The following is a 16,407-nucleotide window of genomic DNA, read 5'->3' as shown; positions in this document are numbered from 1 at the left end:
TTTTCTTCTAATTATTTTGTTGATAGATAGTTGATGTTTGAAAAGACGCCATCAAACCAAAAGTTGCTATTGTTCCCATATTCGTTGGAAAGGTTTGTACCAAATTATGGATATGGGCGGTTTGATTACTCGTTGTTTTGATTGGCAACGTCTGATTTCGTAAGTCTTCATGAACTTTCCCTATATGAATTTACATTGTATTCTAGTATTTTTTTTCTATGTTGTGTTTTGTTGAGTGTTAATCTTTTTTTATTATTTTTCTTCAGTTTTTGCCATGTCAACCCTTTAAATAATTCTTCTCTCTTTCGTAACGTAATCAGTAAATCAACAGTAAATTTTACACAAAATCTTATCAATTTATATTTTGGAGGAAAATTTATTTCAGCAATGTAAGAGACAATGTATTACAACAATTTGTTAACAAAACAAATATTTTACATATTTTTTTGTGTTATCAATTAACCGGTATTTACTTTAGAACATATATGTATCATCATGAACTATAAGCATAACTTACCATTTAAAATTACAAGGCAGATCAGGGTATAAAGGATATGGAGTGTGCATTTAGGTTCTAAAAGAAAACAACATAGTGAAAATAATTTAAAACATATTTGCATGCTCCTTTCTATAATACTAACTCACACAATTAGTTTTAATTGATGGAAATATAGTTAATTTGAACATTTGGTTGTCAAGTTTTATTCATTTAGATTTATTTAGCTAATCAAATATACTAGAGACAGATTTTTATAGAATTCGGTATGTTATTATAGGACTTTATTTATATAACATTAACATTGACATATTTTTGTCCACCAAATGCATATTAAATTGCTGCTGAACGTTAAGCAATCCACATGCATCATCAACAAGTCAAGTAATTGGAAATTGGGAAAAAGCACGTGATTTATGTAAAACATCTAGGAAGTGTTTAACATGAATAGAATCATTTATAGACTGTAATTTCATCCTACATTTCATATATGTACTCCTCTCTGATGCATCCGAGGATTTCAACCATATATGGGTTTAAGAAGCCGTAAACCACACAGATATGAAATCTAAACATCAGAAATTTTCATGTACATCGTTAAAAATACAATTATCATGATTATAGTCCAGCTGGTCATGTTATAACAGGCGATCTTGGCATTGTATCCTTTAGGAACCAAAAAATAGATTTCCTCCGTCCCTCAACTTGACAAAAAAAATTTTGGTTACTGATGGATGCAATTTTAGACTATGCTAGAAAACAAGTAAAGCGAGAGCAAAACGAACCAAAACTGGACACTTTATCTGAATAGATCAAATCTATTCGATCATGCATTCTGAAGCGCATTCAGAAAACGATATATTATAATAGATATCGGAAGATGTGGTATGAGTGCCAATGAAACAACTTTCCATCCAAGTCCCAACTTATAGGTTAAGGTATGGTCTTCAACACGGAGTCTTGGCTCACATCGAACAGCAAGCTATGAAAGGTACTAAAATCAAATAATATTAATCTATATTAAAAAAACGTATTTTCGGTACATTTCACATATGTCTTATTTATCAGTATATCCGAGTTAATTTTCATTTGCCTTGGTTAAAGTATTGTGTTAGTTTAAAAGAAGGGCGAAAGATACTGGATACAGTCAAAATAATAATCATCAATTGAAAATAAATTGACAACGACATGATTAAAAAAACGGTCAATTGTATACAAATACAATTTGGTAAAACAAAGACTAAGCGACATGACCCTCCCCCCCAAAAAAAAAAACCCCAACAAAACAAAACAAACAAAAACAAAACAAAAACAAAAACAAACTGAGATTGATCTCAGGTGATCCGGAAGGGTAAGCAGATCCTGTCCAGCATTTGGCACCCGTAGTGTTGCCAATGTTAGTAGGAACTAAGTCTTATTCGGTGGATCAAATTCTATGAAAGCGATTGTAGAAAAAATTGAAAATAACCCGTTTGATAATTTATTGCGTTCGAAGCGCTTTTCTGGATTTACCTCCAGCAGGAACGCTCAAAGCCAAACATTTGAATTTCGAAGATGTATAAGTACCAAAACCGTCGAAGAGCTATATGTCAAAAATACCTAAAATAAATAGCCAAATTCATCTAAAGCCAACTTTGCCTGATGAAGTTGAAACCTTAGTTTCTTAATAGTTTTAGTAAAGTTTGTTAATTCATGTCAGTATTGAAATACTGACCACTAAATTGATGATACCCTCGGGGACAAATAGTACACCAGGAGAGGTATCGACCTAGAGATGTACGTCAGGAAGATATCCGATATCATCTGTGTGAATCATATATACAATAATGGTAAACTAACTTTTGATGGCGATCGTAAAATATACGAAGGGATGATTTTCCATTAAATTATCATAATGTTGTAATAATAGTATTATTTTAAAATAGAATTTCAATACCGTCATAATCATGATGATTGTTTGGACTTGTATTGTGAAAATAATTGATCTCGTTCTATATAATTGTATTAATTTCGTGATTACATTAACATAAAAAAAATCTCACTGTGGTTTCCTGTGTTGTCGTTAATGTAAGATGTTCGTTATCATTCTGCTAATAACATCTTGCTATGTACTTTTTTTTTGTCTTGATGTTTTTGCGTTTGTTTGTGTTGTATTTCTGTCATGTAGTGTTGTTAATTTAATGATATATAAAAGCACTGCATATCAACAGGAGGTTTGGCTAACATAAAATGTGCAGTACAAAGTAAAACAAAATGGATTGGTTATCAAATCCTTTGTTTCTATGTTGGCGTTGGATTTTGTTGCACTTCAGTGTTTCTGTTGCTCCGTTGTTTTCTCCTTAGAGCTGATGTGGTTCCCTCGGTTTAAGTTTGTACCCCAGATGTGTTTTCCCTCAATCAATTTAGGACGTTTGACATACTACTATTGCCTTTATTGTTGTCCTTTGCAATACAATTATCATAAGAGGACCATAATTAAACTTTAATGTTTTACATACTCATATTAAAGAAAAAGTAGTTGGTTTTAACACTGCGGTTTGAAGTCACGTCCGTATGATAAAAAAAAATGTATATTGATTTTTATATAAATGCAAAATAATGAGCAGTCGTATGCAATAAAAGAGCACTGTGTTAAACTGTAGTCATCAAATATTTATACATTAAATGCCAACATCCTTTGATCTACCGATAATTTACCTGAATTTTGTTGGCGTTTGGGGAATATGTGTTATCACAACAAAAGTGCATGCTTAAGAAAACAATCATACTAATTAAACAGATAGCTTTACATGTAGCTAACCTAGTTCATGTTTGTCAAGTTGTTGGAAATAGTTTTGTGTATTTACTATTTGAAAAAATATGTTATCCTATAATTAAACATATCACACTTCTTAATTGTAAGTTCATATTAACTTTTAACTTAATTTAAATAAAATGGAATTAAACAAATCTTAAATATCCCTTTTCTTTAGTTTGAAATGTTTTTTTAAACTAAAATGTCCTTAATATTTCTGATTTGTCTTATGTTAATAAACATTTCCATTCCAATATCTCTATTCTAAATAAAATGTAATAAACAAGATTTCATTCTCCTTAAAATACAAACAGTTTTATTCCCAAAATTTACTATTTTTATCAAGTTCACTCATCATTTATAACCGTGTTATCCTGATAAAAACATTCAAATAGTTATAAAAACAACTATTGTTACTATAAAAACATCTATTGAAATATTTTTGTTGGCGTTCAAGTAATAGGTAACGTATAAAATGTTTGCATTCGAGAAAAATATAATTTGCTGAAAAGCAAAATCACATAAATACTGAACTTAGAGGAAAATCAATTCGGAAAGTCCATAATCACAAGGCAAAATTGTATAACGAATGGACAAGAACTGTCATGTTACATTTGTTATTCTCGTGGTGTTTTGTCTGATGATTGGTCTGTTTCTGTGTGTGTTGCGTTTCGGTGTTGTGTCGTTGTTCTCCTCTTATATTTAATGCGTTTCGCTCGGTTTTGGTTTGTTACCCCGATTTTGTTTTTTGTCCATGGATTTATGAGTTTTGAACAGCGGTATACTACTGTTGCCTTTATATTCCTGACTTGGTACAGGCATTTTCAAATGTAGAAAATGGTGGATTAAACCTGGTTCTATAGCGCTAACCCTCTCACTTTGATGACAGTTTCATCAAATTTCGTTATATTTAAGTGCATGCTTAAGAAAATATCAATTCTGACCCAGTTTGCATAATAATTTAAGTCTACCATCAGTTATATTTTTTTTTTGAATAAAACTATTTTTACATGTAGTTCTGGAAATGACAATTCCAAGAAGTATATTAATTGTATTTATACAAACCAATTAACTATTAATTACAGCCTTAAAATTTCACAAAAGGAGGAAAACTTAATAATTATTTGGAAAAATACCTGAATACAACATTTCATTAGTCAACAATTTCGTGTCAGCACTGATTACATGAATATGTTGCCTTGAATTTTCCATTTTCTTTTCTTGATTGTCGGTCTCCCTAAATTAATTGATATTAGTATAGAGTTAATGAGATTGCTTTTTGTCGGATATCCTATGTTTACGACAACTGTTTCGAGTCACTGTTTATTTATTACATCCGTGAGTCGATATTTTGTTCTTTATACTGAAATACATTAAGTTCTTGTTATTTTGGTTATAAGAACGATGGATATTAACAAGTTGGACATGAAAGATAAAATTAGGAAATAACAAAAACTAACCAAATAGTCAGGTATGAAAACCCCACATTTGAAATACAACATATGACTAACAACAAAACAGACAGTAATTACCGACAACCAGTGAACTACACTTCTAAGACTAGGGATAGTCCAATATATAATTTAACGGGGTGACAGATGTTTGTTAATTCTTAAAGTTACATATTTGCATTATTCAAGGAAATACAGGTACCTGAAGTTGATACTGCTATGTCATTTGGTCGTTGTCGGAAACTCATTCGATTTTGTACAAGTGTCTAGAAATACCTAACGGTATGTGTTTTCAGCGTGAATATCTGTTACAAGTCTGAAAAATCTTAACTCGCTTGTGAGATATTATGAGTTTAATACCTATTGGTGGTTGATTTAGATAGGGTTGTTGTCTCTTTGACACATACCCCGTTTGCATTTTCAATTTTATTTTCAATTTATTTTTTCAGCTGACATTTTCCTCCGTTGACTCTTAACAAATTATTAGAATTCAGCATAGCGCGTCGAACTATTACACACTGGTGGTGTTTTCAAAAATTAATGTGTCTGACTAAAGTGATGCATTTCATTGTCCTTGATTTGAATTAGATGCAGCAGTAGCGAAATCTCATCAATCAATAAAGACTGGATAATTGGATAACGGCTGTGAGTTCGTAGATATGAATCAGAACTAATAAACTTAAAAGAATATATCAATACAATTCTTCGTCAATCTTTAAAGACCCAATATCTTTTAGACAACATACAATCCAAGACTCTATCATTTTTTAAAAGTATTCCAGCATTTGATTTTTCTACACATTACACAATTTTCCCCATTCCAAACTTAAAGAAAAATTAAAAGAGTTGGTTTGTTTCATAAATCCTATATTGTAGAGAATCACTCTGATTCAAACAAAAATGATACTCTGAAACTGACATTATCAAGATGATTGATTTCTTGATGACATCATTTGTTTCGTTTGGAGGACGTGTATTTTAGCAGACGGTCGGCATTCTACAGGGATGTAATTATGCCCCATTTTACCGACTTGCGTCTTTATCAATCGAACTAGAAATAAAGGATACAACAGATACAGTTAAGTCTGTCTCATATCTTGACTTACACCTAGAAATTGACAATGAGGGTCGTTTGAAAACAAAACTTTACTTTCCTATCATGATTACCTTGAAAGAGAGTTGTTGCTCACATGAAAGCTATTTAAAAACCAATAGTTTCAATAGACTTATTTTTTTCCAACGCCATAACGGTAAGGTCATCGTTGTGGAGTAACCGTTTCACAGATGATATCGGATATTTTCCTTATGTCGTACAACTCCCCTCCCTTTTTACGATTGCGACTTACCGAATCTGACTATATACCAGGTTTCTAATAATTTGAGCAACACGACGGGATCTGCTTACTCTTCCGGATCAAATGATGAGATTGATCATCTCAGTTTTTGGTGAGGTTAATATTGCTTGGTGTTCAGTTTTCTATGTTGTTTTTTGTGTACTATTATTCGTTTTTTTTCTTTTTTAGCCATTGCGTTTTCAGTTTTTTTCGATTTATGAGTTTGACTTTACCTTTAATATATTTTGTCACTCTTTTAAGTAGATAGACATTAAGTTTATGCAAAAATTAGTAAAATGCATGAACTGCCGATGAATAAAAGAGAGAAATCTATTTAAAAAATATTTCCGATTTTCTAAATCAGAGAGTACTTACCAGCTCAAAAATCTTTTACAGTTGAAACGTTCGTCTATTTCGTCTTGCCATATGCATTTGTAATCTGAAAAGAAATACACAGAAACACAAGGTCAATAATCCTTTTAAATTAAAATGACATCACTTTTGTATACTAAGGTATGTTTTTTTTAAGATCTACTGTGTTACTTTTTCATTTGTTAATCATTTTAAATTATGATGCGTTAGAAAAACTGTATGACATTTGTGCTTAATTTCCTAAACGTGAAAGGCATGAAGATGGTTTACAGTTCACAAATCAATTTATATACGACTTTGTGCTGAGTGTTTATCGGAAAATGATTTGACAGAGAGTGCAAACTTTAACATATTATTGTAAAATAGGTCAAGATGGCATATCAATATTGTTATTTGACAGTGATAAAGGTTTCAAACCAATAGTAAGAGGGTAGCTGCAAAGTACTTACAAGACATGAAAGAAAGGGAAACTGATGGAAAAATAAATAGCGGTATGAAATTGAAGGAAATGTAAATAGGTCCGTCTGCTTCTTTCAAGTATATTGCATTGCATTTCACTTCCTTGCAGTATATATAATTTCAGAAAACAATTCATGAAAATTATTTCAAACTAGATATATACAAAAATACATTACACAATAAATCCCCATTCGCAAAACATAAACATTTAGATATTTTCACGTATTAAATGATTGTTTAACAACAGTGTTGATCCTAAATTGTAATTTCCTGTCAACATTTTGTCCTTGGTTTACCTGAGGAAAACTTCAATTGATTATAACACATGTAGAAAAACATTCTTTGGATATTGTAATCAATATCATAAGATTTCAATACTTTGGAAATCATAATTTTATCATATTGCGATAGATAAATGAATTTGTAATTACATTTTAGCAGATACTTTATCATGCGTAACTGGAGGTGACTGGATATGAAGTTTCATATGAACTATGACATTTTACGCCATGTACAGTAGACGTTTTATTTGTTTAATATTATGAACACTGGTTTCAGATTAAATTTGTTCACATATATACAAGTGGTTTAATAAAATTGAGAATGGAAATGGGGAATGTGTCAAAGAGACAACAACCCGACCAAATAAAAAACAACAGCAGAGGGTCACCAACAGGTCTTCAATGTAGCGAGAAATTCCCGCACCCGGAGGCGTCCTTCAGCTGGCCCCTAAACAAATATATACTAGTCCAGTGATAATGAACGCCATATTAATGTCCAAATTGTACACAAGAAACTAAAATTAAAATAATACAAGACTAACAAAGGCCAGAGGCTCCTGACTTGGGACAGGCGCAAAAATGCGGCGGGGTTAAACATGTTTGTGAGATTTCAACCCTCCCCCTATACCTCTAACCAATGTAGAAAAGTAAACGCATAACAATACGCAAATTAAAATTCAGTTCAAGAGAAGTCCGAGTCTGATGGCAGAAGATGTAACCAAAGAAAATAAACAAAATGACAATAATACATAAATAACAACAGACTACTAGCAGTTAACTGACATGCCAGCTCCAGACTTCAATTAAACTGACTGAAAGATTATGATTTCATCATATGAACATCAGGCACAATCTTTCCCGTTAGGGGTTTAGTACCATACCATCATAACATATATGAGAAGAACATAACCCATGTCATGCCAACAACTGTTTTTAGAATAAATGTGTTTAGTTCCGATGCAAAGACTTTATCAGTGACTCAATATTAACTCCAAAATATGCAATCTTTAATGACTTGACAACAGTATCGTAGTTAGATCCCTTCTTAATAAGTCTATTCAAAGGTTTTGTAAGTTTCTGAGGTGAATACTGACACCTTTGTGCTTTATAAAGAATATTTCCATAAAAAATTGGATGTGAAATACCTGAACGTATTAGAAGTCTGCATGTTGAGCCATATTTACGAATGATGTCTTTATACCGATGATAAAATTTAGTAAATGTTTTGACTAGTTTGTGATATCGAAAACCCTGGTGTAATAATTTTTCAGTAATACATAAATTTCTCTCGTTAAAATCTAAAACATTGTTACATACACGAGCGAATCGTACAAGTTGAGATATATAAACACCGTAAGATGGTAACAAGGGAACGTCACCATCTAAAAACGGATAGTTAACGATAGGAAATGAAAAATCATCCCTTTTATCATAAATTTTAGTATTCAGCTTTCCATTAGTGATATAGATATCAAGATCGAGAAAAGGGAAGTGGTCATTGTTAGTATTAGCTTTATTTAAAGTAAGTTCAACAGGATAAATTTCATTAATATACATATTGAAGTCGTCATTATTGAGAGCCAAAATATCATCCAAATATCTAAAAGTATTATTAAATTTGTTTATCAGATGTTGTTTCGATGGGTCTTTGCTTATTTTTGTCATGAATTGTAACTCATAACAATACAAAAACAGGTCCGCAATAAGTGGTGCACAGTTAGTCCCCATTGGAATTCCGATAATCTGACGATATACGGAATCCCCAAAGCGAACAAAAATGTTATCTAGTAAAAATTCAAGGGCATATATAGTATCAAAGCATGTCCAATTAACATAGTTTTTTTGTTTATTGCTACTAAAAAATGACCTAAAAGAGTTTGAACATATATATTCACATTCTGATTTTTTGAATGCCCATTTAATTAGGTGTGTGATTTTTTTCTTAATGAGAATGTGAGGCAATGTGGTATATAGGGTAGAAAAATCAAAACTTTGAACAGATTCAAAATCACCAATATAAGCATGCAATTTATCAAGTACTTCCAACGAGTTCTTGACACTTCAAAAGTAATTTATTCCACTATTTTCGAAGGCCTTATTTGAACAATTTATTATCAGGTTTTTAATTGTACCAAGTGTGCTGGTAAGAAGAATAGACAATTTAGTAGTTGAACAATGGCTTGAAGACGAAATAAATCTATGTTTGTAAGGGGTTTTGTGTAGCTTCGGAAGCCAATACATAGTTGGGACTTTCATTGTATTTGGCTCTGCTTGTAAAGCCGTGGCTAAAAGTTTATGTTTGTTACAGATTTCGTTTTCTGAAAATGGAGTCAGTTGGAATGTTGGTGAATTGGTGATTTCCTTTTTCAGAACCTCAATGTAAAATTTACGTCAAACAATAATAATATTATTAGCAGCTTTATCGGCCGGGACAAACACAAATTCCTTGGCTAGAGAAAACATGTTTATAAGATTGTTCACACTAACAATGTCTTGTAAACTTTATGTCATTCACATAAAAACGATTTTAAATTTCTCGGACTTTTGTAGCAGTTATGAAAGTTGTTTTTTTTTTGCAGTGAATTAAATATACTTAAGATGTCTCGAATACGCAAACAAAATTGTAGACTGCAGCAGCGTACTTACGGAACTTCCATTTGATTTTTATTGGGGGGGGGGGGGGGGGGGTGCTAGGATGAAAAATGTTTTTGAAGTTGTAATCTCTTCCTTTTTCGTCTATTAGTGTATCCTGGGTTATGTTTTTCTTTTACATAAACTGACATGCAGTGATGTTTAAGATTGCATGTTAACCAAATTTGTATTTTTTTTGGAAAAAAAATGCCAAAAAATGCATATTTTCAACTTTTCATGAATGTGGGATTTTAACAAAATTATCAAATTTTCTCTGATGTTTTTCAGAAAAAGAGCAAATGTGTACAGCATAGTTAGCAATGTAGTTATGAAATTTGAATACTACTTTACCAAACTAAATAGAAAAATGCGAGGGACTTTTTTTAGTTTTATCACCATAGCAACCGATTTTTTTTTCTTGGAAATGGAGTTATTATTTACAGAGTATTGCGGTTTTTGAGTTTAAATGTACTGAATTGTTTCATAACTAATAATTTTCTTTACATATAAGCATAAGCTAACTCTAAATTGCCATCGTTAAGAGTTGCTGACTTCGATAGTTACCATGGAAATACATATTTCCCGTAGCAACATCTATTTTAGAATGTTTCAATAGAAATTTTTGTAAAAAAATACATATGTAGAGGGTGTTTATATTCAAATTGGAATATGACTGCATGCCTTGCTTCACTCACAATCTTGTCTGTTCTTTTCAGAAGGTTGCACAAATGTAAAAAAATATTTAACATTGGGGTTGGCACCGAAAGTTTGGGGAAAGGGGGGGGGGGAGTTTATTTCCAAAAAAATCATACATGTAGATTTTTTAAAAGATAACGTTTGGTCGGAAAGCCTGACTATAAATAGAATCTTTTTTTTCAGAAATGTCATATATAACATCAATATAACTAGGTTTTAGCTTCAAAGCTTATTAAATATTGCAGTTCAACCCCGACTTTAAGATTTTTTGTAAAAATATACTAAAAACATTCATTTTTTCTGAATCATGAAGTTTTGTGAAATTATCATATTTTCTTGTGTGTTTTTCGAAAAATGAAAAATATGTAAGGCAAAGCCAGCGTTGTAGAAACAAAGTTTGAATGCTACCCAACCAAAATAAATAAATCATTGCGTGGGGCTCTCTTGAATTTTATCACCATGTTAACGTATGTTCCCCTTGGAACCAGAATTATTATTTGTTGAATTCTGAAGTATAGGGAATTTAATGTTCTCAATTGTTTCCAAATCTTTTTGAAAATGCATACAAGCATATATAAACTCTAAACTACAATCGTTAAGTACAGTCGAATCCCGTTGTCTCGGACTCGGTTGACTCGAAATTTCGGATGAGTCGAAATATTCCCGTGGTCCCGAACTTTGTTCCATATAGATACATGTATTTTTACTCCTGATGAGTCGAAATTGGATGAGTCGAAATTTCGGATGTCTCGAATTAAATTTACGGTCCAAAGGCTAACAAAAACATTTTAATTACATTCTTTATGTCGAAGTAATACACATGTGTCAAAACGTGACCTCGGGGATTTAAATCGATTTCATGATGATTTAATCCGACAGTACACTTGTTATTAAATTTCCGGTCATTGAACACTGTATTCATTTATGACAGAGTGTTTACCTATGATTATATTTGATGTCAATAATCAATAATTTGCGATGCATTGTTATAGATTATCTAAAGTTATTTACAAGTTAAAAATCAATTAACCTTCAAAAAACACTAATTAGAGCTTGGTTGTTTATACATAATGATAAAGTGAGCAACTCAATACTTCTCAACCGGCGTCTTTAATCTTTTGTTTTCTCTTGCGGAAATAAAAAGAAATGAAAGACAATGGAAAGAAATCTAAATTTCTCAAATATGAGATCATATTTACTTATGTTATAAAAAGGTTTCGTTGTTTTTATTCAATATGCCTTTCAGAATGTCTTCTGATGAAACTGTTACACGTGAATCTGTCTCGGGGGGGGGGGGGGGGGGGGATAGGCAGATTTACAAATGTTGATCAAGCTAGTGAAGGACCCAGCCTAAAAACTGGGGTATAACTAGCTCGGCATAAAACGTAAATTAGATGCTAAATCATACGAAACAAAATATGATGCTATTATGGCAGTAGAGAGAGGTGGTAAAAAAAAAACCAAATTGCTTCAGATTTTTGCATTCCTATGTCTACCTTATCAACTTGGTTAAAAAAAGTGAAGAAATTAAGCAAAAATATCTTTCGGGAGAAATGAGTTCACAAAGAAAAAAATATAGAACTGCTTAATTTCCAGAGGTCGAAGATGCTCTTTTAAAATGGTTCAAAAATGATAGGGAACAAAATGTTGCTATATCAGGGGAGTTGGTGTGTGAAAAAGCTAAATTCTTTGCTACAAGTTTAGGCATTGCAGAAAATGCATTTGAATGCTTTTTTGGTTGGTTAGAAAGATTTAAAGGTCGTCACAATATTGCTTTTAAAAAATCTGTGGGGAGTCAAAATCTGTGCAAGAAAATTCAGATGAAATGAATGAATAGAAAAATAAATTGTCCAATCTCCTGAATGACTACTCGCCTGATCAAATCTATAATGCAGATGAAACTGGTTTATTTTTTTCGGTTATTACCCGATAAAACTTTAGAATTTAAAGATGTAAAATGTAGTGGTGGCAAACAAAGTAAGGAAAGGTTGACTGCTTTATTTTGTGCTAATATGTCTGGGATGATAAATTGCCTATTCTAGTCATTGGCAAATCTTAAAATCCTCGTTGATTTAAAAATGTTAAATCATTACCTACCGAGTATGTCGCCAACAAAACGGCTTGGATGACTTCAGAATGTTTCATAAATGGGCTTCATCAAGTTGATAAATTAAAGACTAAAAGAAAGATAAGCATAGTTATGATAATGGACAATTGTCCAGCTCATCCTCATGTTCCTTAGAGTCAATTAAATTGGGGTTTTTACCACCAAACACTACTAGTGTAACTCAACCAATGGATCAAGGTGTAATAAGAAATTTAAAACTTCACTATCGTAAGTTAGTCATCCAAAAGCAAACCACTGCCATTGATACTAAAACTGAATTTCATTTCATTCATTTTCTACTTACCACCTGAGAAATATACATACGGATATTACTTTCCTTACCAGTTCATTTAAATTAAAATAAAACATCTAGATGACGGATATACTTCCAACCGGAACTACGTCACCTAGATGCTTTACTTTACCTGTACCCCAGTTTTATTTTTTGCGCCGAAGAGTTCAGACGTTAAAAAATATTTTCAAAGTTATTTAATTCATATAAGTTTAAGATAATGAGAAGTGAAGGCTTGGATGCCTATGTCGAGTAAGACACTTCTTTTGTCTTAGAGGATAACGAATGGCCTCCGACAAAGTCACTTCCGCTCCCGGGAAGAAAGGTAAGGAATGTGCTTCTTCTAGTAGCAAGAAAGACAATTTGTCAGACTTATAAAGTCGTATGATGGCAAGAATTGAAGAACAGGACAAACAATTTGATACAATGAATGCTAAAATGGGTAAATTCTTTGATTTACTTCAAGATAAGTTAACTGACACCGGAAATGAAGTTCCAAGGTCAGAACCTGAGAATCCAAATACGGTCACAGTCGAGGCATCTAGTGCTGCTCGCAGACCTCTTATCCCGTTGAATAGTGCTATTAATGAGCACCAAAGTAGCGGTGATGATATTGAAACACTATCTGTTCAAATTTCGGATTCGGAACGTCATAAAACTGGCATTTTATTCAGTGCAGAGGGCTCTGAGAATTCTAAAAATTCTGATCATGAAGATGTCAATACTTGTGACAGTAGATCAGTTTTAGTTAAATCTGGTGAACATGACAGGTTCCAGAAATATGTAGGTAACAGAAATGAGAAATCTTGTGAAACAGAGAAGCAAGATAATTCTGTGAGTCATACACTAGGTGACAAATTTGGTCTAGATGCTTACACTTCGTTAAAGACTGAGAAAACAGGTTTAGTGTTAGAACTAAACCAGATTGATGTTTTACGTGGTTCTTGGAGATCAGAGACTCCTCACAAAATCACTAGTTATAAGGAAAATTATAGACAAAGTTTCCCAATAGATGCAAGTTGTCAAGAATACTTTAATGTACCGACAATAGACAATACAGTAGAAAGTTTACTGATGAAAAGATATGGTCCAAAAGCTGCTTTTGGCAGAGTCCCAAGTTTATTAAGTAAGAACTTAAAGTCACTTGAAAGGTTAGCTTATCAGGGTCAAGTTGCAGCCCGTATGGGATTGATCACGACTTGTTATTTGCAACAAGCAAGGGAACATTTATTGGATAATTTAACATCTGATTCGCCAAATTTAGATAGTGCAATTCAGAATGTAAGAGACATATTTGCTTTGTCAACCAAAAGTTTAGATCAGACGGCGAGAACTAGAGCTTTTCACCACATGATACGTCGTCGTGCTACCATGTATGATACAGGTCTAAATGAACTAAGAGACTATGCTAATACAATTGTGACTTTACCATTAAAAGCAGATGGTATATTTGGTTCACAGTTTGATACCAAGATGAAAGAGAAAACTGACAGAAATAAACAATTAGCTGAAGTTTTACCTGATAATAGAAGAGTTACACTTGGTTCACAGTTGGGTAAAAGAAAACCAACAACTAAAGTTACTTCAGAGTCAACATTTGTGAAACAGCTTAAATTTGACAGTAACTTTAAGATACCAAAGAAGAACTTTGGGGAGTTCAAGTCATCTGGTAAACAGACACAAGCTACCAAATCATGGGTAAATTCTTTCTCTACTGTGAAGAAAAAGTATAGTTCCTGACGCCAAAAATCTAATGTTGTTGCCTCAGATACCAGTGGGAGGGAGGTTAAAACATTTTTAATTTGATCAGGAATGGGAATCAATTACAGACGATCAATGGGTACTGAAAACTTTACAAGAGGATTTGAAATTAGAATTTCAAGAAACTCCTCACTTGATAGGTATAAAACACACTTCTGTCAATGCGAGGAATCTACCTATCATTTTAGCAGAGGTAGAAGATTTAATAGAAAAAAATGCAATAGAGATTGTACCTCAAGCAGAGAAAACATCAAGGTTTTTACAGTACACTTTTTCTGGTTCCCAAGAAAACAGGCGATTTAAGACCTCTGATAAACTTGAAACCTCTCAACCAGTATCTGAGGAAGCAACATTTCTTTTTTTTTTTCTTTCAAAAAAACAACATTTCAAAATGGACACTTTAACAAAAGTTTTGAATCTAGTAAAACCCCAAGACTGGGCGTTGTCTCTCGATCTGAAAGATGCATATCTCCATATTCCAATTCACAAAACACACAGAAAGTGTTCACATAAATAGTTACTGTAGTAGCAGCTCATCTGAGAATCCAAAACATACGCCTAGCAACTTATTTCGACGATTGGTTGCTAGTGAATGCGCAAGAGAAAATACTAATTTCAGACAGAGAGAAAACACTCAATCTTCTGATAAAACTGGGACTTATAGTAAATCTTTAAAAATCTTCTCTTATCCCATCACAAGAGATCACTTACATAGGGGCATTGTTCATTTTCAAGAAGGAGATAGTTTCTCCAACTATAGAAAGAATTTTAAAGTTAGAAATGTTAGTGATAAGCTTAATGAAGGGACACAATACGGCAAGAGATTATCTAATGTTGTTGGGTTTGATAGCGTCTTGCATAGAATTGATCTCCAATCCACGCCTTTATATGAGGCCTATCCACTTACATCTACTTCATTTCTGGAAACCTTCCACCAGAGATCTCACTTATTAAATTCCATTTACTCAACACCTAAAAGATCATTTGAATTGGTGGTTGGACAGAGCAAACACTACCAAGGGCAAATCATTACACCAGTGGTCAGCAACCCTCACAATAACAACAGATGCTTCAAAGACAGGGTTTGGGGGTCACATGAACAATCAGATTTTTCAAGGTTTTTGGTCTGTTCAAGAACAGAAACAACACATAAATCTCTTTGAATAGGAATCTGTAATTCAAACAGCACAACATTTCCTACCACAATTACAAAATCAAAATGTGCTACTCAAATGCGACAACACAACAGTCGTTCAATATGTAAACAAACAGGGGGACACCAAGTCCATACACCTTTGTTACAAGACATGGTGACTAATGAAAATGGCTATTCAGAACAATCTGACATTCAGAGCAGCTCACATAGCGGGGAAATTAAACATATTTGCAGATCATCTGTCTCGAAACAAAATACAACCCACAGAGTGGACACTGAACAATCAGATAGTTCAATCAGTGTTTGCAATGTGGGGAGAACCAACAATAGATTTGTTTGCCTCGGTACACAATCACAAGAGACCAGTGTTTTGTGCTTGGATACCTCATCCCAGTGCTCTAGCAGTAGATGCTCTATCGATATCATGGGGAAAAAATGTGGGCATATGCATTTCCACCAATATGTCTAATTCCAAAAGTACTAAAACACATGAGTCAATTCAATTGTCGACTAATTCTGATAGCTCCAATGTGGCCAAGAAGACATTGGTACACAGAGCTTCTTTAAAAATCAGTAG

General features: G+C 32.7%; 1 protein-coding gene across 1 annotated transcript in view; it reads right to left on the bottom strand.

Annotated features, from left to right (window-relative positions):
* Positions 1–3,358: 3,358 nt before the first annotated feature.
* The window catches only part of LOC139495354 (uncharacterized), a 28,019-nt gene continuing 14,970 nt past the window's right edge, over positions 3,359–16,407 (bottom strand). Inside the window, exons 5-7 of the mRNA XM_071283656.1 lie at positions 6,451–6,514; positions 4,427–4,527; positions 3,359–3,363 (exon numbers count right to left, since the gene is read on the bottom strand). Of these exons, the coding sequence (XP_071139757.1) occupies positions 3,359–3,363; positions 4,427–4,527; positions 6,451–6,514 (170 nt within the window). The remainder of the gene's footprint in view (positions 3,364–4,426; positions 4,528–6,450; positions 6,515–16,407) is intronic.

This window comes from Mytilus edulis, chromosome 11, assembly GCF_963676685.1.
Source record: "Mytilus edulis chromosome 11, xbMytEdul2.2, whole genome shotgun sequence".
Classification (NCBI taxonomy): Eukaryota; Metazoa; Mollusca; class Bivalvia; order Mytilida; family Mytilidae; genus Mytilus; species Mytilus edulis.
This window is presented reverse-complemented; position numbering and strand designations above follow the sequence as displayed.